Source organism: Suncus etruscus, chromosome 12 (genome assembly GCF_024139225.1).
Source record: "Suncus etruscus isolate mSunEtr1 chromosome 12, mSunEtr1.pri.cur, whole genome shotgun sequence".
Classification (NCBI taxonomy): Eukaryota; Metazoa; Chordata; class Mammalia; order Eulipotyphla; family Soricidae; genus Suncus; species Suncus etruscus.
In genome coordinates this window covers 5,113,442-5,139,475 of record NC_064859.1, presented here as the reverse complement: position 1 = coordinate 5,139,475, position 26,034 = coordinate 5,113,442, and the positions used below count along the sequence as shown (strand labels likewise).

The 26,034-nt window shown below is 36.4% G+C and overlaps 1 protein-coding gene across 1 annotated transcript in view; it reads right to left on the bottom strand.

Annotated features, from left to right (window-relative positions):
• Positions 1–26,034, bottom strand: part of MOXD1 (monooxygenase DBH like 1) — a 193,123-nt gene that overhangs the window by 74,998 nt on the left and 92,091 nt on the right. Inside the window, exons 5-7 of the mRNA XM_049785015.1 lie at positions 21,696–21,842; positions 12,595–12,762; positions 12,387–12,470 (exon numbers count right to left, since the gene is read on the bottom strand). Of these exons, the coding sequence (XP_049640972.1) occupies positions 12,387–12,470; positions 12,595–12,762; positions 21,696–21,842 (399 nt within the window). The remainder of the gene's footprint in view (positions 1–12,386; positions 12,471–12,594; positions 12,763–21,695; positions 21,843–26,034) is intronic.

Here is a 26,034-nt window from a genome sequence, read left to right as displayed (position 1 = left end):
CTCGGTGCTTTTGTGGTGTATGGAAGACTTCTGCTTCGTCATGGATGGTAACATCAGACCTCTGTATCTAGAGATCTTGGTGACTGATTTGCACTGTATTTTACAATAGTTTACTTTTAGACTTTCATGTATAAAACTTTACCACCTATCAGTACCATTTCCTCCTCCTGGTTGAATGCTTTTATCCACCAGAGTCTAGCCATTTTGATAGATGCTACTTTTAAAATCTAACTTGGAATTTTCTCAGTAATGCCAGCATTCCATGAAAAGTATTTTAATGAGCAATGCTGAATACAAAGAGCCCAATAATAATGGTAGTTCCCAAAATAATAACTTTTATTAAATAATCTTGTGTCAAATACTGTGCTTAGTGCTAATTTTTTAAAACTTGGATTTAATCTTCTGCCTAAATCATTCCATAAAGAAGTTTTCATTCCATTCAAATAATAAAGCTTAACTGGTAAGCTTAACATGGCTATATAATTAATGGGGTGACAGTTGGGGAAAAGAATTCAAACCTTTTACATAGGACTATTCCTATATCAAGTTTACTGCCTCTCTGCTAGACATTCATTTTTACAATGAGTAAAGGATGATTTGGTCTAGCTATTTTTCTTTGTTTTCTCTTTGGTATAAAGACCATCAACTATATCGCACATAGAGCAAAATATGTAATATCAAAGTGGAGGAATTCATTTAGTTTATTTTAGTATAGTTTAGGTATAAGAAAATTACACTAGAATATAAAAAAAAATCAACAACAGCCAGTGTGATGACCCAGTTTCTAACATTTTATGTAATCATATCACAACATAGTATGCTAAAAGTGGTAATACTATTGAATAAAGAGTACAAAGATTTCAATAACAATTTAAATATAGAGTAAAGCTTTACTAAATTCCAATTATTTTTACTTCCTATAACCTCCATTTTCAAAAATTCAATGCACTATCATCTAACATTACAAATATTTTAAAGAAATGGTATTCAAGACTATTTGCAAGAATGAAAATGCTGTCAATAAACTGGAATACCCATGGGGACACCAATCTGACCAAACTTCAGGTATGCCAGGTTTGGGGCTGATATCACCAGGACTCTAAAGAAAGTGTGGGTACTCTCCCCCAATATCATTTTTCTTCTGAGAAGCCTTGGAGCCATAAACACCCCCACAAAAACAGCCGCCATGTTCAAACCGGTCAGGTCCAAAGACTCACTCTTTTCTTGAACAAGATGTAAACCAAAATGTGAAAGATCATGAGTGCATCGGCCCACACAAAAAGCTGGCTATCTCAGAAAGGGAGGACTGGCCAAGTGACCCCGCCCCCGCTGAAGCCACATCTGCTGTATCCATCACCCAGAACCTCCTTCTGTGATTCCTTTAGGCACATCAATCTGACCAAATTTCAGGCAAACCAGTTTGAGGACTGATATCACCAGAGCTTTTTGAAGCCAGTGAGGGCACCTCCACCCTATCTTCCTTCTTCCTAGAGGCCTGGCTGCTAAACACACAGCCTAAAAGTCACATTATCAGTACTAATGCTTTAAATTTCTGACAACTTAATTTGTTTGATGCTGTCATCTCTATAGGAACATACCAATTTAACAGAATGGACAGCTAGCACCAAGAGCTCATTAAATCTTCTGCCATTTTATTAATGACTTCATTGGAGATACAATCATTTTCACACATACACAATTGCTACTGTACATTTTTTCTTTCATTTTTAAACTTCCTTCTCTTCCTTTTTCTTTTTTTATATTTTTCTTACTTTTTACCAATATCTTTGCTTTCACTTATCTGGATACAAATATATTATGGTCAACTATGTCAACTATGTGATGAATTTTCTTTAAAGTTAAAAAATACATTAAAAATAGAAATAAAGATTTCAAAACTAAAATAATAAAACCTGAAACAAGTAATATGGAACCAACACCCAATAATTTTTATCATAGTCTCATGTTTTCTGCAGATTAAATTATTTGTTACTTTATCATTTTAAATGATTAATTGCTTTATTTCTTCATAAGTTTAAATAGCTTCAGAACTGAGTAACTAAAATTACAATTAACATATAATTTATATTTTAAACTTTAGTCATTGTGATACAACATATTCATCACTAAATATGCTTTTAGAGCATAAAACTCTGTTTTAGAGTTATTAGAATCATTAAGAGTTTAGTAAGTACCTCAGAAATCTGTTTCATAAGAGAAATTGTAAAAGCTTTATATATTTTTATATATAAGCTTTATATATTTTAGCTAAAACCGTTACATAATAGTTTCTAACAGCATTTAATTGAACAGCTGTTCCCCTCAAATAATTTTTCACCCAGAGAAAAGAACATTAATCTTTTACTATACCTCCAAACATAGAAGAGAAATCTCTAGTCATTTAAGTTATTGAGATCTTTCTTAATAGTGAAATGAACAATATGATCTCTCAATGTACCTAAATCTATTTTTTGTTTGTTTGTTTTTGGGCCACACCCGGCGTTGCTCAGGGGTTACTCCTGGCTGTCTGCTCAGAAATAGCTCCTGGCAGGCACCGGGGACCATAAGGGACACCGGGATTCAAACCAACCACCTTTGGTCCTGGATCGGCTGCTTGCAAGGCAAACGCCGCTGTGCTATCTCTCCGGGCCCTCAATGTACCTAATTCTAAGCACACCCATAGATGTCCAATTATCTGAACATTTCTATGATACTATTATTTTAAGAGGAATTGGGCAGTGCTCACACACCTGGCAGTGCTCAGGAATTACTAATGGCTCAGCACTCAGAAATTGCTCCTGGCAGGCTCCTGGACCATTTGGGATACCAGAGATTGAACCTCGGTCAATCCTGGGTCAGACGCCTGCAAGGCAAATGTCCTACCACTGTGCTATCGCTCCAGCCCATATGATATTATTGTGATAGGAAAATCAGCTAAGAATTATTAATGTATTAAAATAAACATTCTACAGTGTCAAAACATATGCTGCCTTTCTTGGGTATAGACAACTGTTTTTTGAGTTTTTAGCTTAAATACTGTTTTGACACGAATAAAAATAGATGTATCTAAGTGTCAAGAATTTTATATCTTATGAGGTGTCACTAGCTAAAAAGTTAATAAAGAAGCTGTTTTGTGAAACCTTTAACATTCCTGATTCTATAATTTTATATTTGTTCCTTAATGAAGACCACAATTTAATTTAATTTAATATAAATGATGTTCAGTAACATACAAATACAAAAATCTTTTTTTTTGAGATTTCCTTATTAACTGTATCAGAAAGACTAGATTTTGCATTTTTCTTTTGTATGTAAAATTGTTAAATAACATTGTAGAAAGCAAATAACTTTTGAAAATCACATTGTTGATAATGCTTGTTACAAAATTATTCTATGAGTATTTACAATAACCGATTATTTCAATAAAAGTTTCCTTAAATTGGGACTGGAGAAATAGTATGAAGGTAGGGTGTTTGCCTTACATGCAGAAGAACAGTGGTTCGAATCCTATCATCCCATATGGTGCCCCGAGACTGCCAGGAGTGATTTCTGAGCATAAAGCCAGGAGTAACCCCTGAGCACTACAGGGTGTGGCCCAAACCCCTCCAAAAAAAGTTTCCTCAAATTATCCTCTTACCTTTTATGTAATTATAAATAATTCCATAAACAAAAGATTTATCTGACACTTGATAAATATATTAGAATTTAACCAATTTATATCCCTTTACAGAATGTTCTTAATGTTTCTATCTCTGCAAAACATTTTGAGCCTATAAGAGAAATGTTAATGACCACCTTGTAAAATTGAGAAAACCAGAACATACAAATTTCCCAGATACACTTACCAGATATCATACAGTAAAGAGTCTTCTTAAGGCCAAACATTTCCCTCTTAGTTCTAATATTTAGAAGTCTGCTCCTTTCCATACCCACTTAACTTCATTATATAGTCTACCACAAAGTTAGCAATGTCTGATCTGCTGAATGCTTATGGTATTTTGTATGCTTTACTTAATCATGTTTTTTGGGTATTTGTCATGTCTTCTCCATTATCACTATAGGAGCTTTGAGAACAGAGATATCTTCAGCTTCTTCAGAAATGAAAACCAATTTCTAGCAGTGACCAAAAGGCTGGTAACTGTTAAAAATATTTTTATTCACTAATTAGAAGCTAAATTTTGAAACAATTTAGGGAATGGGAAGAGGAAGTGAAGAAGAGAATTATATGACATAGGCAAATTAATCTAATCTATTATTTTTATAATTTTTAAATTATAAAATGTAAAAATTTTATTCTCCATTTTCAAATTTTTTTGGGGGATCACACCTGGCTGTGCTCAGGGGTTATTTCTGGCTCCAGGCTCAGAAATTGCTCCTGGCAGGCACAGGGGACTATATGGGGCGCCAGGATTCGAACCGATGACCTCCTGCATGAAAGGCAGACGCCTTACCTCCATGCTATCTCTCTGGCCCCTCCATTTTCAAATTTTAATTATGAGTTAATATATTATTTTCTTATTTTAAATAAAATATTAAGTGTTATTTTTCATTTATTATTGGTAAGGAAACATAGACACAATGATGGAGAATATAATCTTCTAAAATAAAATACATTAGTAAATGTATTATTTTTCATTGTAGTTAAAACTATAGATGTATTAAAAAAATCACAAAATATGTTTAAATGCAACCCATGATTTTTAACTGAATTTAGGTGAGTGAGCTCAGGCAAATGTATGGCTCAGAGAAAGAAACAACTACTGTAGACCAGCAGGTACGGGAGCAATATGGGCTGTGGGCGGTACTGGGACTAAAAATTACCATTTTGAATTGAACAGAAATAAGTGATCCCAGGCAATAGCATGACTAGGAGGGGAAAAAAAAGATAGTTGACCAGCAGTGGTGGGAGCTACTGCGGGTTGTGGGTGAAATGTGGAATATAAAAGCACCATTTTCAACTGAACTGATGTGAACCAAGGCAATAATAGCATGTACTAGTACTACACTTCACTCTTCAGCCATACATTTCTTTAGTCAAGGAGCCCCACCACAACACATAAAAAACAGCACCACACTACAAAGATCACAATGGGTAAACAATGCAGAACCCCATCATGAAGATACTAGTTCTGAAGATTCAACCATCATCAGCCACTTATGTAATCAGGGCCTTAGAGAAGAAATGTTAAGGCTGTTCAAAGAAACCATGGAATAGACAGCCCATAAGACTTAAGGGGATATGAGAGTAGAAATGATAAAACGTCAAAGGGAAATATCAGGAATGAAAAACATGGTAGGTGAAATGAAACCTCAGACTGCCTTCAAGCAGTCCAAACAGACACAGAAAAAAATCCTTAACACCAGGAAATTAAACAGCTCACTTCTGAACAACAGTGCATCAGAGACAAAAATAAAGAGAAAATCAAAAGATTCTTGGAAACAAATGAGAGAGAAAGAAGACATAAATTATAGTAAATTGGTGGAACATGGAAAAGCAATATTAAGAAAAAATTTTATAGCTTTGCTGGCATAAAACAGGAAGAAAGAATAAATTGATTTTTGGTCCAATGGCTTAAAAAATGGCAAATAATCAATAAAATGAACCAAAAATCAGCAGACAGTAGAAAATAATAAACTTTGAACATAAATTAATGAACTAGAATTCTAAACACAATCCAAAAGACCAATGAAAAGCAAGGAGTGGTTCCTTGGAAAAAAAATCAATAAACTATTAGCAAGACTCCTAAAGAAAAAGAAAAATTTAGTAAAATGAATTAGGAATAAAAAAGGGAGGTCACTATAGATAATGTGAAAATTCAGAGGGTAATCAGATATTACTTTAAAATTTTTATGCCACAAAACAAGAGAAAATGGAAGAAATTAATAAATTCTTAGACTCTGTAGCCTAATGTTAAACCAAGATGATCTTGAATATCTCAACAGATATATCACTATTGAGAAAACTAAAACAGTAATCAAAAGTCTTCCTTAAAACAAAAGCCCAGGTGCAGATGGATTCACTAGACTTCTTTCAAAGCATTAAAGAGGCCCTAATGCCAATAATTTTCAGGCTCTTCAAGAAAACTGAAAAAAACAAAAACAAAAACAAAAAACATTCCCAAATAATTTCTATGAAGCTAACATCACCCTAATACCAAAAGCAGAGACACTCCCCCAAAAAAGAGTATTACAGGTCAATATCCCTGATGACCACTGATGCAACGATTCTCAACAAAATACTAGCAAATATAATCCAACTGCTTATCAAGAAGATTATGCACCAGGATCAAATAGGATTCATACCACGGATGGAATGATGGTTTAAAATACACAAATAAATCAAAATAACGCACCATATCAACAAAAGGAAAAATAAAAATCATATAATCATAAAAGCTGCAAAGATAAGTTCCAGCAAGCATTCATGATTTAAAATCTCAACAAGATAGGAATTGAAGAAATTTTTCTCACTATAGTCAAGGTCATTTACCACAAGCTAATGACAAACATTATATTCAATGGGAAAAACTAAAACGCTTTCCACTGAGACCTGGCATGAGACAAAATTGTCCCCTCTTGCTACTTCTATTCAACATAGTACTGAACTAATAGTACTTGCTATAGCAATCAGGCAAGAAAAAGATATAAATGGCATCCAGAGAGCAAAGAAAGAAGTCAAGTTCTCACTATTTTTTGATGATATTATTACCATACTTATAAAATCCTAAAGGCTCTACTGAAAAGATTCTCCAGAGGGACTGGAAAGATAGCATGGAGGTAAGGCATTTGCCTTGCATACAGAAGGACAGTGGTTCAAATCCCAGCATCCTATATGGTCCCCCAAGCCTGCCAGGAGTGATTTCTGAGCATAGAGCCAGGAGTAACCCCTGAGCACTGCTGGGTGTGACCAAAAACAAACAAAAAAAAAGATTCTAGAAACAATATTGCAGTGGTAGGCTACAAAATTAATACAAAAAATTACATGCCTATTCTATATACAAATAATGAAATTAAAGAAATATTTAAAGAGATAGATAGATAGATAGATAGATAGATAGATAGATAGATAGATAGATAGATAGATAGATAGATAGATATAGATATAGATATTTTCCAGAGTATAAGATGACTTTTTAACCCATGAAAAACTTCTTAAAAGTTGGGGGTTGGGGGCTGGAGTGGTGGTGCAAGCCATAAGGCATCTGTCTTATGCTAGCTACCCTATGACGAACCATGGATTGATTCCCCAGCATCCCATATGGTCCCCCAAGTCAGGAGCGATTTCTGAGTGCATAGCCAGGAGTAACCCCTGAACACCACCAGGTGTGGCCGAAATCCCCCCAAAAGTTGGGGGTCATCTTATACACCAATATACAGCATGCTGAAACTTACTCCAAATTCAGGGATGAGTGATTTCCCCCCCTTACCACCACATCCCATCCAACTGCCAGGCGTCATCACTCAGTCCTCTCCTGATTCATCTTTCAGGGTACACAGAGGAGCTGAGTTACTGGGTACTGCATCCCATTCAGCCACCAGGTGTCATTACTGGTATGCGACTTTCCAGTGCTCAGTCCTCTGTTCAGTTTTTATGGAACACAGAGGAGGTGCTCTGTCTCCCTCTAGTTGTCCTATTAATCACTGCACCCCAGCCAGAGCTCTTGGAGGAGCCCCCTCTCCCTGCTCTCAATGTAGTCACAGCCACTCACTACAAATGACAACTGTAAAATGATTGTTGGCACTCCAATGTCTAGCTTTATTAAACATATATTGTTAACCTTTGAGGGTTCTACTCTTTTTCTCCTATGTTTTCTAATTTCCATTTGGTATCTTTGCCCTCTTTAGGAATCAGAATGATATTAGCCTCACAGAAGGAATTGGGGAGGATTCCTGTCTTTACAATGGTTTGGAAGAGACTATGAATCAGTGGAAGTAATTCTTCTTGGAATGTTTGATAGAATTCACCTGTAAAACCATCTGGGCCTGGACTTTTGTTCTTGGGGAGTTTCTTAATTACTGTTTCAATTTCCTCCAAGGTGATTGGCCTGTTTAGGCTTTCTAAATCCTCCTTTTCTAGTCTTGGAAGCTGGTATTTTTCTAAGAATCTGTCACTTTCTTCTGGGTTCTCTAGCCTAACTGAGTATAGTTGTTCATAATATGTCCTCATGATGTGTTGGATTTCTTGGGGTTCTGTTGTAATCTCTTCCCTTTCATTTGTGATTCTGCTTATTTGGGTGTTTTCCCTCTTTTCTTTGGTGAGTCTTGCCAGTGGTTTGTCTATCTTGTTTATATTTTCAAAAAACCAACTCCTGGACTCATTGATTTTCTGTATTGTTTTCTTAGTTTCTATGTTGTTTATTTCTGCTCTGGCTTTTATTATTTCCTGTCTTCTGGTTGTGTTTGGGTTTCTTTGTTGTTGTTGTTCCAGCTCCTTAAGATGGTCCTTTAAGCTGCTAATTTTGTCGTTTTCCTCATGTAAGATTGTATTGCCATGAGTTTCCCCCTGATTTTGCTGTGTCCCACAAGTATTGACAAGTTGTTTCTTCATTATCGTTTGTCTCGAGGAATTTTTTTATTTCTTCCTTGAGTACTTCTTTGATCCAGCTGTTTTTAAGCAGCATGTTGTTTAATCACAACAGCCACAGGAAACAAATCCCATCCAGGACATCCTTAATACTGCTCAGACACCAACAAGTGCCAGCCCTAATACAATATCCCGACAACGAGGAAAATGGGAACAATTTGACCTAAGAGCAAGTTACCCTATCACCAGCTAACGATAAGACAAATAAGAAGACTTGTCCCCCTTTGGTCTAGCCAAATGCCAAGATCGCGATTTACAGATGACTGGCTGACAGAACCATGACCGGACTCTAGGTATCCTGGGACCAATAAAAAAGCCTTAGTCAAGGGTTTGAGATACGACCTGCACAACAACCATGATCTCTAGTTCTGAGGTCTGTCTGAGACATTTGCAATGGAAGTAGTCTCCTGGAAACACAATGAAGGACTCTATCCCAGGCCCCATCCTAGGATCAGCACAACAACCAGGACCACCAACCACAGAAGATGAATTACAACAACACCGAGGGAACAGAATTTAGAACCACAAAGAAAGACTTCATCATAAGTTCCATTCCCTGACCTGTGCAGATACCAAGATCTCTAGATACAGAGGTCTGATTTTTATCAGCCAGGATGGAGCAGAAGTCTTCCATACACCACAAAAGCACTCAGGGGAGAGTAAATGAACCTGAAAGGAGTTAATCCTATGACAATATACTTCAAGGGTGGAGAATCCCTGGATCTCTTAGGCCTAGGGAATTCCTTTTCAAATGACCCCAATATTTACTGTGCATGTGGCAGGAAGGGGGAAAAAAAGCAAAAAAGCACAAAACAACTTTTTTTTTCTTTTTTTCTTTTTTCTTTTTATCTAGTTCTTGTCGATTTCTTTGTTTTGGTTTGGCTACTGAAGTCATTGTCTCCATTTATACTTATTTTTCTTCTTTTCTTTTCTCCCTTTATGTGCTCTGCCACAATTCTTATTTCAGTACCATGGCTTTTATGTGATACTTATCTCCCCCCCCCCCTCTGGAGTGCTCACTAGATACTTTATTTGACACTTCTTATTGTACTGTTATGGTGTTTCACCCTCTTTTTCCCCTTCATCTCTCAAACCTAGGATGAGAACCTCTAGAAGGACTCACCCATGTCGGAGTATTTGATTTTCCCCCCCAATTTATTACTTTTCTCTTCTTCAAACAAAACCACATAACCTGAACTATCTAGACCTGCCTCTCAATTAGAGGTGGAAATAAGGGAGATAGCAAGACCAAACAGGGGTAAGCCCACTTAGTAGTAAGCTAGGCACAGAGGGGACCACTTATTCTAGCAGCCCCATGGGTGAGGGAAGAGAATATGGGAGGTATGACGGGAACGGAGGTGGAGGGAGGACAATTCAGTGGTTGGAATTCCCCTGATTTTATGATAATATGTACCTAAAATATTATTGTCAATGATATGTAACCCACTATGATTAAAATAAAAATTATATTAAATATATATAATTAAAAATACTGCTTAAAGAAATAAATAAAAATAGAACAAAATGAAAATATAAACCCTTCTCCTGTACTGGGAGAATTAATATCATTAAAATTGCAATAATCCAAAAACATTGTAGAGATTTCATTCAATCTTTGTAAGAATGCCCATGACATTTTTTAAAGAAGTGAATCAAATGCTCTTGAAATTTATTTAAAACAATAAATGTTCATAAATAGTTAAAACAATCCTTGCAAAAATTAAGGTGGGAGGTATGAACTTCCCCAACTTTATCTTGTACTATAAAGCAGTAAACATTAAAACATCCTGGTATTGGAATAAATACAGGCCCTCAGATCAATGGAATAGACTTAAATATTCAGAGACTCACTGCCAGGTAAATGATCAATTAATCTTTGATAAAGGAGAAAGAATTATAAAGTGAAGTAAGGAAAGGTCTTCAACAAGTCACCACTTGTTGGGAAAACTGGTTAACTACATGCAAAAAAGTGAATTCAGACTTCTCTTTAACACCATGCACAAATAACAAATCAAAATGGATTAAAGACTTTGATATCAGACCTCAAACCATAAGGTACATAGAGGAATACATAGACAGAACAGTCCATGACATTACACTTAATGTGATCTTAAAGACAGAAACAACTTAAAGATAAAACAACACTATTAAAGCTAATGGAAGCAAAAATAAACAAATGGAACTACATTAAACTGAGAAGCTTCTACATTTTAAAGGAAACAGTGACTATGATACAAAGGCTACCCATAGATGGAGAGAAATTATTCACACAATACCCAAATGAGAAGTTGATATCTAAAATATACAAGTCACTTATAGAATTTAGCAAGAAGATAAAAAACATAGTCTATTTAAAAATGAGGAGAATAAATAAAAAGGCATTTCCTCAAAGTATAAATACAGATGCCAAAAAACACATGAAAAATGTTACACATCATGAATCATCAGAGAGATGCAAATCAATACCACAATGAGATATCATTTCACATCACAGGAACTAGCCAACATTACAAAGAAAAAGAACCAGTGATAGCTTGGATATGGGGAGAAAGGGATTCTCATTTAGTTTTAGTATAAATGTAGACTGGTTCAGCATTTTTGGAAAATATCATGGATATTCCTCAAAAAACGATGAATCATGCTTCTATATGATCCAGCTATACCATTCCTAGGGATATATCCTAGGAACACAAAATCACCATGCATAAAAGCCCTCTACATTCCTATATTCATTGCAGCAATATTTACAATAGCCAGAATCTGGAAATGACCCAAGTGCCTGAGAACAGATAAAGAAACTGTGCTACAACTACACAATGGAATACTACACAGATATGAAGAAAAATAAAATCATGAAATTTGCTTCTACATTGATAGACACAGAGATTATTATGATGAGTGAAATAAGCCAGAGGAAGAGGGAAAGACATATAATCATCTCACTCATTTGTGGGATAAGAAAAGTAAAATGTAGAATAGTATTAATATCCAGAGACAATATTAATGAGGGAGGATCAAGAGACCAGGTTGTAAAGCTTGCTACAAAGAGTGGTGAATGGAGTTAAGGTAGTAAACACTCCACTTGTGCCAATGATATTTGGAACTGATCACAATGGACAAGAACTGGGTGAAAAAAGAGATAAAATGATATGGATGGTACCATCAGCAATGGTGAAAACCAGTGTCAAAAAAGAAAAGAAATAGAGAGAAAAAAAGAGAAAATTAAGATGCCTGCCCTAGAGGCAAACAAGGGATGGTGGGTGAGAGGAAAACTGAGGATATTGATAGAAGGAAATGTAGCACTAGTGAAGGGTAGTATGCATTCTATGACTGAAACTCAACCATGAAAAATTTTGTACCACAGTGCTTAATGAAGTAATTATAGCTATAGAATTAAAATAAATAAATGCATTACAAGACTTCCCTTTAATATATTATATGTTGTATTAATATTAATAATATTAATACGATACAATAGTATAATGCAATAATAGTGTTAGTCATGCCATTTCTTTAAATCAGTGACTCTTAGATCAGATAAGTCAATTTTTTATGTTGCCTTTTGTTATTTTTTTTTTTTGCATCACACCCGGCAGTGCTCAGGGGTTCATCCTGTGTTGGCTGAATGCAAGGCAAACGTCCTATCACTGTGCTATCACTCTGGCCCCTAGACAAGTCAATTATTATTTATCTAAAGAATTTTTCTATAACTGAAAATATTTTTCTTTTTTTATTTTCTCCATTTAAAAAAATGCAATTTATTTCCATTTGTATAAATGAGGTTTAGTCCAAAAATGCATACCTTTATTACGTGATGTTTTTCCTGGAACACAGGAATCTTAAACATTTGGCACCAATAAGTCGTACCTTTGTTTGGAATAAGGACCTGTCTTAATAAAAAGGGGAAGAAACAATATCACATTCTCTTGCTGGTATATTAAATACAATAATGCAAGTATAAGTTCCTATAACCACCCCTAATAAAATAAAATAAAAACCGACATACTTACGTTCTGATTTACCAGATCAAAATATGATGTGGTTGTAGACAATATGTTGGTTTTCTCAGGATTCAATAGCCGCATACTCTTGGTGCCACGATTAGAACCATGGTACTTAGGACCAGCTCCTCCCACATCTTCCTGGTGGTAAGCCCAAATCACTCTAACAGTACTATCCTGGTGAGCATACATAGATAGCATTATTATATCTCATGAGAGTACTTAGTACTTTCCTTACCACTGAGTGGAGTTAAAGAGCCTATTTATTTATTTATTTAATATTTTATTGAAACCACTGTGATTTACAAAGTACTTCATAGCTGGGTTTCAGACATACAACAAATCAGGGCCATTCCCTCCACCAGTGTGAACCTCCCTCCACCAACGTTCCCTGAATGTATCCCATATAAACCCTTTAGATCCCTTTCTGCCAGTGAAACAGGCCCATTTTAAGTTTAGATAGTTAAAGTGTGGGTCTCTTGATTCCGTTGTTGTTGTATCTGTCATGTAAATTTAGTTCTGTACTTTTTTTTCATTTTTTAATTTTACTTAAACACCTTGATTACATACATGATTATGTTTGGGTTTCAGTCATGTAAAGAACACCACCCATCACCAGTACAACATTCCCATCACCAATGTCCCAAATGTCCCTCCTCCCCACCCGACCCCCGCCTGTACTCTAGACAGGCTTTCCATTTCCCTCATTCATTCTCATTATTAGAACAGTTCAAAATGTAGTTATTTCTCTAAATAAACTCATCACTCTTTGTGGTGAGCTTCCTGAGGTAACTTCCAGCTCTTTTCTCTTTTGTGTCTGAAAATTATTATTGCAAGAATGTCTTTCATTTTTCTTAAAACCCATAGATGAGTGAGACCATTCTGCATTTCTCTCTCTCTCTCTCTCTCTCTCTGACTTATTTCACTCAGCATAATAGATTCTGTGTACATCCATGTATAGGAAAATTTCATGAATTCATCTCTCCTGACAGCTTCATAATAATCCATTGTGTATATGTACCACAATTTCTTTAGCCATTCGTATGTTGAAGGGCATCTTGGTTGTTTCAGAGTCTTGCTATGGTAAATAGTGCTGCAATGAATACAGGTGTAAGGAAGGGGTTTTTGTATTGTATTTTTGTGTTCCTAGGGTATATTCTTAGGAGTGGTATAGCTGGATCGTATGGGAGTTCGATTTCCAGTTTTTGGAGGAATCTCCATATCGCTTTCCATAAAGGTTGAAATAGACAGCATTCCCACCAGCAGTGGATAAGAGTTCCTTTCTCTCCACATCCCCGCCAACACTGTTTATTCTCACTCTTTGTGATGTGTGCCAATCTCTGTGGTGTGAGGTGGTACCTCATAGTTGTTTTGATTTGCAACTCCCTGATGATTAGTGATGTGGAGGATTTTTTCATGTGTCTTTTGGCCATTTGTATTTCTTTGTCAGTGTCTGTCCATTTCTTCTCCCCATTTTTGATGGGCTTAGATGTTTTTTTCTTGTAAATTTCTGTCAGTGCTTTGTATATTTTGAAGATTAGCCCCTTATCTGATGGGTATTGGGTAAATAGTTTCTCCCACTCAGTAGGTGGCTCTTGTATCCTGGGCGCTATTTCCTTTGAGGTACAGAAGCTTCTCAGCTTAATATATTCCCATCTGTTAATCTCTGCTTTCACTTACTTGGAGAGTGCAATTTCCTCTTTGAAGATGCCTATAGTCTCAAAGTCCTGGAGTGTTTTGCCTATGTGTTGATATATATATCTTAAGGTTTCAGGTCTGATATCGAGGTCTTTAATCCATTTGGATTTTACCTACGTACATGATGCTAGCTGGGGGTCTAAGTTCAATTTTTTGCAAGATGCTAGCCAGTTGTGCCAACACCCTTGTTGAAGAGACTTTCTTTGCTCCATTTAGAATTTCTTGATCCTTTATCAAAAATTAGGTGATTGTATGTCTGGGGAACACTTTCTGAGTATTCAAGCTTATTCCACTGATCTGAGGGCCTGTCCTTATTCCAATGTCATGCTTCTTTGATAACTATTGCTTTGTAGTAAAGTTTAAAGTTAGGAAAAGTAATTCCTCCCATATTCTTTTTCCCAATGATTGCTTTAGCTATTCTAGGGCGTTTATTGTTCCAAATGAATTTCAAAAGTGCCTGATCCACTTCTTTGAAGAATGTCATGGGTCTCTTCAGAGGGATCTCATTAAGTCTGTATAATGCCTTGGGAGAGTATTGCCATTTTGATGAGGTTAATCCTGCCAATCATGAGCAGGCTATGTGTTTCCATTTCCACATGTCCTCTCTTATTTCTTGGAGCAGAGTTTTATAGTTTTCTTTGTATAGGTCCTTCACATTTTTAGTCAAGTTGATTCTAAGATAATTGAGTTTATGTGGCACTATTATGAATGGGGTTGTTTTCTTAATGTCCATTTCTTCCTTATTACTACTGGTGTATAGAAAGGCCATTGATTTTTGTGTTTTAATTTTGTACCCTACCACCTTGCTATATGAGTCTATTGTTTTAAGAAGCTTTTTGGTAGAGTTTTTAGGGTTTTCTAAGCAGAGTATCATGTCATCTGCAAACAGTGAGAGCTTGACTTCTTCCTTTCCTATCTATATTCCATTGATATCTTTTTCTTGTCTAATCACTATAGCGAGTACTTCCAGTTCTGTACAGAACAGGAGTGGTGAGAGAGGACAGCCCTGTCTTGTGCCAGAATTTAGAGGGACAGCTTTCAGTTTTTCTCCATTGAGGATAATATTTGCCACTGGCTTGTGGTAGATGGCCTTAACTATATTGAGAAAGGTTCCTTCCATTCCCAGCTTGCTGAGAGTTTTGATCAAGAATGGGTGTTGGACCTTATCAAATGCTTTTTCTGCATCTATTGATATTATCATGTGACTTTTATATTTTTTGTTGTTGATTTTGTGTATTATGTTGATAGATATATGGATGTTAAACCATCTTTGCATTCCTGGGATTAAACCTACTTGATCGTAGTGGATGATCTTCTTAATGAGGCATTGAATCCTATTTGCCAGAATTTTGTTGAGGATCTTTGCATCTGCATTCATCAGCGATATTGGTCTGTAATTTTCTTTTTTTGTAGCATCTCTGTCTGGTTTAGGTGTCAAGGTGATGTTGGTTTCATAAAAGCTATTTGGAAGTGTTCTTGTTTTTTTGATTTTATGAAAGAATCTTGCCAGGATTGGTAGTAGTTCCTCTTGGAAAGTTTGAAAGAATTCATTAGTGAATCCATCTGGGCCTGGGCTTTTGTTTTTGGGCAGACATTTGATTACCATTTTAGTTTCATCAATACTGATGGGGGTGTTTAGATATGCTACATCATCTTCCTTCAACCGTGAAAGATTATAAGAGTCCAAGAATATATCCATTTCTTCCAGGTTCTCATTTTTACTGGCGTAGAGTTTCTCAAAATTGTTTCTGTGATTACCCTTTGAATCTCTGCCATATCAGTAGTGATCTCTTGTTTTTCGTTCCTAATAAGAGTTATCAAGTTTCTCTCTCTTTCTTTGTTAGTTTTGTCAGTGATCTATCAATCTTGTTTATTTTTTCAAAGAACAACTTCTGCTTTCGTTGATGTTTTGAATTGTTTTTTGTGTTTCCACTTCATTGATTTCTGCTCTCAGCTTTGTTATTTCCTTCTGTCTCCCTATTTTTGGGTCCTTATGTTGAGCACTTTCTAGTTCTATTAGCTGTGTCATTAAGCTACTCAGGTAAGCTCCTTCTTCCTTCTTGATGTGTGCTTGCAAAGCTATAAATTTTCCTCTTAGTACTGCTTTTGCTATGTCCCATAAGTTCTGATAGTTTGTGTCTTTATTGTCATTTGTTTCCAGGAGCCTTTTGATTTCCTCCTTGATTTCATCTCGGACCCACTGGTTATTCAGTATGAGGCTGTTTAACTTCCAGGTGTTAAAGTTTTCTTCTGTGTCACTTTGGAATTCACAAATAATTTCAGAGCCTTGTGGTCAGCGAAGGTAGCCTGCAAAATTTCTATCCTCTTGATATTATAGAGGTATGTTTTATGTGCCAGCATGTAGTCTACCCTGGAGAATGTCCCATGTACATTAGAGAAGAATGTGTATCCAGGTTTCTGGGGATGGAGTATTCTATATATATTCACTAGGCCTCTTTCTTCCATTTCTCTCCTCAGGTCTAGTATATTCTTGTTGGGTTTCAGTATGGTTGACCTATCCAGTGTTGACAAAGCCGTGTTGAGGTTCCCACAATTATTGTATAGTTATTGATATTATTTTTCAGATTTGTCAACAATTGTAATAAATATTTTGCTAGACCCTCATTCGGTGCATATATGTTTATGAGAGTTATTTCTTCCTGTTCCACATACCACTTGATTAATATAAAATGTCCATCTTTGTCCCTTACAACCTTCCTGAGTATAATGTTTGCATCATCTGATATTAGTATGGCCACTCCAGCTTTTCTATGGGTGTTGTTTGCTTGGATAATTTTTCTCCAGCCTTTTTTTTTGAGTCTATATTTGTTCTGACTATTCAGGTACGTTTCTTGTAGGCAGCAGAAGGTTGGATTGAGTTTTTTGATCCATTTAGCCACTCTGTGTCTCTTAACTGGTGCATTTAGTCCATTGACATTGAGAGAAAGAATTGTCTTGGGATTTAATGCCATCTTTATATTGAAATTTGGTGTGTCTTTTGGTTAGTCTTGTCTTAAATTAGGTCTTTCAGTTTTTCTCTTAAGACTGGTTTTGAGTCTGTAAAGTTTCTGAGCTGTTTTTTGTCTGTGAAACCATGTAGTCTTCTGTCAAACCAGAAAGTGAGTTTTGCTGGGTACAGTATTCTAGGTGAAGCATTCATTTCATTCGGTCTTGTCACAATATCCCACCACTGCTTTCTGGCCTTGAGTTTTTCTGGTGACAGGTCTACCGTAAATCTCATGGATGCTCCCTTGAATTTAATTTCCCTTTTTGATCTAGCTGTTTTTTGGAATTCTCTCTTTATCTGTGGGATTCGTCATTGTGACTAGGATGTGTCTTGGGGTGGTTTTTCTGGGGTCTCTTTTGGTTGGTACTCTTCAAGTATGCAGGATTTGATCACATATATTCTTTAGCTCTGGATGTTTCTCTTTAATAATGTTCTTGACCATTGATCTTCCTGGAAATTTTCTTCCTGGGTCTCTGGGAATCCAATGATTCTTAAGTTGTTTCTGTTGAGCTTATCATATACTTCTATTTTCATCTGTTCCCATTCTTTGACTAATTTTTTCCATTGTCTGTTCATTTGCTTTAAGTTTTTTTTTCAATCTCTCCCACTGTATGGAATTGTTATTTATCTCATCTTCCACAGCACCAAGTCTATTCTCAGCTTCTGATACCCTGTCCCAGAGTTTATCCATTTTGTCATTCACTTAGTTTACTGAGTTCTTCAGGCCTGTTAGTTGACATGTTATTTCAGTTTGGAGTTTTGTGATTTCTGTCTTCATATTTTCTTGGTTCTTGTTAGTAATCTGTTCAACTCAATCCATGGTTTCTTTGAGTTCTTTGAGCATCTTCCATATTGCTTGTCTAAAGTCCTTATCTGAGAGGTTAATTATTTGGTTGGTCATTATCTGGTCATCAGAATTGTCATCTTCATTCTCTTTGTCTGATGCTGGCCTGTGTTGTTTCCCCATTGTCACACTTGTATTGTGTTTTTTCTACGTGTTGTGGTGGTATTCATTGGCTAAATGATGTAGGTACCACATTCCTCTGGATCCACCCTTTCTGAGTGGGTCAACTTTCCTCCAAAGGAGGGGAGTCCTCCGTGGTGAAGCCTCACACAGGATCAAATCTTAGGCCCAAGCACACAGCAGATAAGATAGTCCGGAGAGAAATGCTGGGTTTCAGTGATCCAGCACAGTTCTTAGTGTGATTTTTTTTCTTCTTCTTGCGATGGCGTTCTTTCCTTAGAAAGAGTGCATGGCCATATAGCGAAGCGGAGTGCTCTTCTGCAGCCTCTTTTCGGCCCACCCCAAGAGGTTCACGATACAGGACAGTAGACAGCCACACACAGGCAGCACTCACAATTTTTCACAGTCGGGCCCCACTGGGCAGGCGTAGATTCATAGATTTTCCCAGCCTGAGGTCACAAACAGGGGACCTGGCTTCTGCAATGTACTGCTTATAGCCAGTTTTCATGTTATGGAGCAGTTCCTTGGCATTCTCACCCTAGAATGGGTCTCTGGGAGAGCGAGTTTTCTGGAGCCTCTTTTCAGCACGATCCCAAGAGGTTCACGTGACAAGACAGTAGACAGTCACACACAGGCAGCACTCACAATTTTTCACATTTGGGCCCCACTGGGCAGGCGTAGTTTCCAGTTCTGTACTTTTTAACACTACCAATGCACCTAAGCTTGGCCCCTGTTCCCCATTCTTTCATTTTTGTGTTTTTCCGCTTCCACTCAGTTTCTTTCCTTCTCCTCACTATACTCTGGGGCCACAGGTATTCAAGACAACTCCCATTTAGTCTATTGCATTTCTTCATGCAGATGGTTTTTTTTTAGGTTTTGTGGATTTAATCTTTGTGAGTACTTTATTGATTGCAAATATTTTCTTCCACTCATTTAGTTGTCGTTTAATATTAGACCATAGGTTTGTCTGGTTTTTTTTCATACAGAAACTTTTTAGTTTAATGTAGTCTCATTTATTCAGATTTTATTCTATAACCCTTGCCATTGACATCCTGTCATCAAAGACTTTTTTGAGGTCTAAGTCTTGGAGTGTTTTGTGCTTTCTTCAATGAACTTTATGGATATTGATCTAATCGCAAGTTCATTCATTCACTTTAAATTCATTTTTGTGTTAGGTGTGAGATATTGATCGATCTTTAATTTCTTACACCTGGTTATTCAATTATTCCAGCACCATTTGTTGAAGAGACTCTCTTTATCCCACTTCAAGTTCTTGGCTCCTTTGTCAAAGATTAATTGACCATATATTTGGGGGTTTGTCACTGATCTGTCTTAGTTCCAATATCATATTGTTTTGATTAATATGGCTTTAAAGTAGAGCTTCAAGTTAGGTAATGAGATGCTTTCCAGTTTCTTGTTTTTTTAATATAGGTTTGGCTATCTTGGGTCTTTTATGGTTTCACACAAATTTTATAATTGATTGTTCTAAGCCCATTAAGAATGTTGTCTGAATTTGGACCGTTGCATTCCTCTATACAAATAAGACTCAAAGGAGAAAGAGATCAAAAGTCTATCCCATTTAAAATAGTGTTCAAAACCATTAAGTACCTAGGAATCAACCTAACAATAGAGGTGAGAGACTTATATCATGAAAACGTCAAAACACTTAAGAAAGAAATTCAAGAAGACCTAGAAAATGGAAAAATATTCCAAGCTCATTGAATGGAAGAAACAACATTATCAAAATGACCATTTTACCTAAACTACTATATAGATTAAGAAGTCTATTTAAAGCAGGATACAGATACAAAGAAAAGAAAGTTATAATGTGGCATTCTCAATGTCCTCTCTAATATTATAATCCTAAAGTTGAGTAAGCCATTAAATATTCAAAGACTGAGTTTCTTTATATGAACAAGCAAGACTATACCCTCCAAAATGAAGTGGGGTAGTAGTGATTTAGAAGTTAAGCTGGCATGCAAACAACATCAAAATATCATTATCACATTAAAATTCCAAAGAGCAACTAGAAGTTACCAAGCAAATATTCATGTTAAATTGCAATGATTTTAAAATCACAAAAAATTTTAGGGAAATTAAATAAATAGAATTAAATTTCTTTGCATATTCAATAATTTTGTTTTTGCAGTAAAATTTTTCCCAGGCACTATTCCTATCACAGGTATAAATTTACATCAAACATGTATACAGGTTGAACTTTTGATCTGAATTTGTTTATTATCTCAAATCTATTTATAATCATTTTATGAACTCTGGGGATTTCCAAGGGTATCCCAACTAGGGAAAGTACTGTCAGGTGAAATGGTTTCCATTGAGCAACCAAGAGAGATTGCCCAAAGGGTGGTAGAATTAGAAGATTTTGATGAGGTCAAAAAAAATTCTAACTCTCACAGGTAAGGATGGTTTTGCCAGATCTTTGTAATAAGAACTTTGAAAATAAATAGTAAAGCAAAAGCCATTTATTTTGTTTTCCCCTTCCCCAAAAGTTACTTATTTTAAATGTCTCTTAATAAGTCAAATGACTATAGTCTCGTAATAAGTTAAATGACTATAATTATTATTCTAATTAAAATATAATTGCACTATTTATTATATAAAGAGTTCCATGCCTTGACATGTGCTTTTTATTCTTCTTTAGTACTATGTTGACTGTTAATCAAAAATGCTTTATATTTTTACATTCCCTTTATAACAAATTTAATTTACCACATTTATATATATTTTATTTATTTAGATATATTTTATTGGTATACATAAACAAAAATATATAAGAAACTCACAGAAACTTCCAAAGTATCACATGAATAAAATGCTCTCTGAATTTTTATCTAAAATATTCATAAATATAATAAGTTTGAATAATTTGAGTAAGAGTGTTATATTTGATCTCCAGAATCACCAAGCATAATGTATAACATGTTAGTGGACAATTTAACTCACTATTATAATTTTTTCTACAAATTCTGATTTAAATTAGTCTGCATCAGATTCATTATATCCTAATATTCTGTATCATTACACAATTGAGGTAATTCATTTCTTCCTATCATTTTCTATTTTCAAATATTATAAGATACTAAAAGTCTTTCAAATTTTAGATTTACACATAAAATAAAAAGCCTTAGACTTCCTCTTGACTCTCAATGACAATTCAAAATATAACAAAGATATTTGACAATTTCATTCTATGAAGCATTTCACAACTTAAAATGTACAGTTTGGGGGGCAGAGCAATAATACTTCGGGGGGGCATTTGCCTTGTATGTAACTGATCCAGAAAGGACCCAGATTCAAATCTTGGCATCCCATATAATCTCCCAAGCCTGCCAGAAGTGATTTCTGAGCATAGCAATATTCCAAAAACAAAAACAAACAAAAATGTACAGTTTGTTTATTCACACAATCACCAAGATTCCTTACCGTTATACTCCTGTCATTTATGTCACATGTATGCAGTTCTCTGGTGAATTCAATTATTGTATGTGTACCATTTTCCATGGCACATTCTAGGTGGTAGTCTTGTTGAGTATCTTTTTTCAATTCTCTGTTTTTATTTGTAAAATAATCCTGTAGGAAATACAAAAGAAGAAGAAGAAGAAGAAGAAGAAGAAGAAGAAGAAGAAGAAGAAGAAGAAGAAGAAGAAGAAGAAGAAGAAGAAGAAGAAGAGGAGGAGGAGGAGGAGGAGGAGGAGAGGAGGAGGAGGAGCAGGAGGAGAAGGAGAAGAAGAGGAGGAGGAGGAGCAGGAGGAGAAGAAGAGGAAGAGGAGGAGCAGGAGGAGTAGGAGAAGAAGAGGAGGAGGAGGAGGAGCAGGAGGAGGAGAAGAGGAGGAGGAGGGGCAAGAAGAGGAGGAGAAGAAGAGGAGGAGGGGCAGGAAGAGGAGGAGAAGAAGAGGAGGAGGAGCAAGAGGAGGATAAGAAGAAAGAAGAAGAAGAAGAAGAAGAAGAAGAAGAAGAAGAAGAAGAAGAAGAAGAAGAAGAAGAAGAAGAAGAAGAAGAAGAAGAAGAAGAAGAAGAAGAAGAAGAAGAAGAAGAAGAAGAGGATCTCAATTTGAGTGAGAATAATAATGGACAAAGGCAACAAACTTGAGAACTTCTCTAAAGAACTGAATTTACCAAGGTCAGGGAAGATGTAGATGGGGTAAGGAGTAGACAGGATAGAACCTAACAAAAATGTAAATAAGGGGACTCTCAGTGAAAGAAGTTGTGCTTGAATGCTGATGCATGCATGAACATCATTATAAATCACAGTGCTTCAAAGTAAAAATTTATGTATATTTACAAGTACCTACAAGACCTTTAAAAACTGTGAGGAAAAATGGGGAATTTCCAAGGACCTTGATTTAAAAATTAGTTCCTGTGCAATTAGTGGTTCATTTTTAACTACTAGCCCTTCAGATAAAAGCAGTACAGTATAATATCACAGAATACTGAATGATGGAAAAAATAAACATTTTAGATCAGTAAGGACATTTCCCAGGATATTATATGGTCATCCCATATGGTCTTCCCAATGCAGGGGCAATTTCTGAGCACATAGGTAGGAGAAACCCCTGAGCATCAAATGGGTGTGCCCCCCCCCCCAAAAAAATAGTCGATTTCTCTCTCACTCTTTTGTGTTTGTTTTGCCACTTGGATTGCCAAACGTCTTGGTGTTTTTCTGTTTTGGACTATTTTGTTTGGCACTCCTTTTGCCTTTTGTAGAGAAACATCTTTTCCAAGTTCTCTGCTATTATCTCCCTCACTACTTGTTCTTCCCTTTCCCATTTTCTTTCCCTTCTGGAATTCCTATAATTCAGAGATTATTTATCTTGTCTTTATTCATTAAGTACCTTATATTTTCTTCCAGGATTTTGTATCTTCTTTCATTTTTCACTTCTTTATCTCTACTGGCTTGTAATTTATCTTCAGTTTCATCTATGAGATTCTCCAGTTATGTAACACTACTACTATGGCTTGCTAACATGTTTTCTCTAGTTCCTTCAGTTCCATTTGTATGAATTCTCTCATCTTCTGAAAAAGTTCTTTTTTGAATTGGTTGAATTGTTCATCTATATATTTCTTAATTTTGCAGGCTAGCAACTCCTTGATTTCCATTGCTAAACCATTAAGTGTTGATAAAGTTCAGGCATTTGGGTGAACTGGGAGATTTGCCACGATTTCTCTCCAAACCTCCCACAGTAGATGTCTTCTTTAGCTTCCCCAGTGATCTTTGCATTTAGTGGTTTGGAGTGCTGGAGTATCAGGGTTTTAAGTAGTGATGTATTGTATTATTTGTATGAAATGTGGCTCAAGGTATATCTTCTTAGAGACTATTTTTCTAAACTCAATCACCAAGGTTGTCTAAGTATAATAAAAATATTGCATATTAGTTTATTGATTCTTCACCTGGTCTTTGAGCTATATACTTTATGAGAAAAAGAAAAGAAAAGAAACAATCTGCCAAGAAGTCTATGGTAGAAATTGAAATGACTTTGGTTTGGAAAAAGGAAAACTTATGTAAGGAAGGGGAACCAGTAGAAGGCTGAGGGAAGGCTGGAAAGAAGGCCCATTTTAAGCTTGGTGAAGGGGATTAGGATGGGAGACTCCCTGTTCCCACCCAGAACCGGGCCTGACAAAGAATCAGCAATGGTGCTGGAACCCAGAAGGAGGCTGAGAAAAGACGAAATGAAGCCTCAACCCTCCTTTCTTCCTAGGTAACTTGACCTTACCTGCAAGACCCTGCCCATTCCTGGGAGGGGTCTTGGAAAAGGTAGATAAGCTTTTGACCAGAGGGGATTAGGTCTTTTTTGGTCTTTGGCCAGCATGGAGGTCAAATGGAAAATGGCTGAAAGGAGTTAAGATGCAGGGCTAGCTAAGAATAGCAAATGCTTGAAAGGTTATGATATAGGCCACACATGTGGTAGATAGGGCATGAATAAAGCTGATGCTTCCTGATGCCTGTCTCTGAATGAGTCTGATTCCACCATTCACCTAAACCTGGGACCCTCCTGCTGAATGGAGATTGTGGAGCCACGTGGTCTGGGATGGCAGAGAAAAATCCCTCCATCCACCTCCATTATCCAGCACCATCACTAATTATTTAATGCAATATCTGGCACTCTGAACTCTGACCTGAAACCTGGACTCAAGAAAACAGCGAATATGGTGAGGTTTCTGTCCTTCTGTTTGATTTTGGCTCTTTTTACATGGAGTCAGCCCAAAGTGTTTGGCCACATGAAGCCATGTTCAAAGATGGCCGCGACCCTTTCTAGGGGCAAAAATATTAGTAAAACAAGGGAGTTGAAAACTTGTGTCACTCCCATCCAAGACTCAGGACTGAAACTTTGTTGCCAAAAATCCTTTTTCCAAAAACCTCAGCCTCCTCAAATACTGATGGAGGGCCTTAATTGGAAAAAGTTCAGAAAGAAAAAGCTTCTACAAGCAGACTGATTTTCTAAGAATGACCTTCGGCTTGAATTTGGATTTTGACTTTGGAAATTTCAGACTAGACTTTTCGTTTAAACCACTTTGAACTCTGAACATCCAGACGTGCCCTACGGAAAAAGCTGCGGACAAGTTGCGTTGCAGCAGCTGTGGCAGTGGAGCCAGCTTCCAAAGTGCTTTCTGAAAAAAAGGCAACTGCAATCAGCCAAGAACTCCGGCCCTGTGGCAGAAAGCAGCGAAAAGCGCCTAATCCGGCCCAAAGTGGCGAGCCAGGATCCGCCCTCCAAATCAGAAAAGTGAAACAGCACTATCTGGCTGCGAGACCTGGGACCACAAGGTCAACAACAGCATGAGCAAACCATCTGCGGGGCCTGGGACTATGGAAGTAAACCACGTGGTGAGAACAGCGTGGGACAAATTAATCATCTGGACATTTGGTTTTAGGTGAAGGAATTTCACAATTGGTGTTGGTAATGGGAAAAAATTAGGTAGTAGTGTAAAAAATTTAAAAAAGGAGTAATAACAGTTTAGCCCATTTAAAGATCTGATTTATAACCGCCTGCATCTTTGTCTTAAGTCATTTTCTTTGTAATTTAAATGTGTTTTGTTTTCCATAGCTAATATTTTCAATTGCAAAATGTTTTACTGTGTATTTTAATGTACTTAGCCTGTTTTTAAAATGTATGTTATGTATTTATGCTGTAGTACTTGTGTGTAGGGAAGGTTAATAGGAACAGAAAGTTCCCCCAATATAGTTTAAAAGTATAGGAACATGAAAGTTCTGGAATAGTGCTTGGTAGAAAAGCATTAAGAAAATTTTAAGTTACAGGTGTATAGTGTATTTTGCAGAAATGTTATGTTTTTGAAAAGGGCTGGTATGTTAATTTTCACTCTATTACATTGTTGCATGAAAATATTAACCCACCTTTGGCTAAAGGTGGAGTCAGGATTACAAAAGGTTCTTTTATATTTCAGAGAAGGGGGAGATGAAGCCTCATCTCTCCTTTCTTCCTAGGTAACTTGACCTTACCTGCAAGACCCTGCCCATTCCTGGGAGGGGTCTTGGAAAAGGTAGATAAGCTTTTGACCAGAGGGGATTAGGTCTTTTTTGGTCTTTGGCCAGCATGGAGGTCAAATGGAAGATGGCTGAAAGGAGTTAAGATGCAGGGCTAGCTAAGAATAGCAAATGCTTGAAAGGTTATGATATAGGCCACACATGTCGTGGATAGGGCATGAATAAAGCTGATGCTTCCTGATGCCTGTCTCTGGATGTGTCTGATTCTGCTGTTCACCTAAACCTGGGACCCACCAGCTGAATGGGGATTGCAGAGCCATG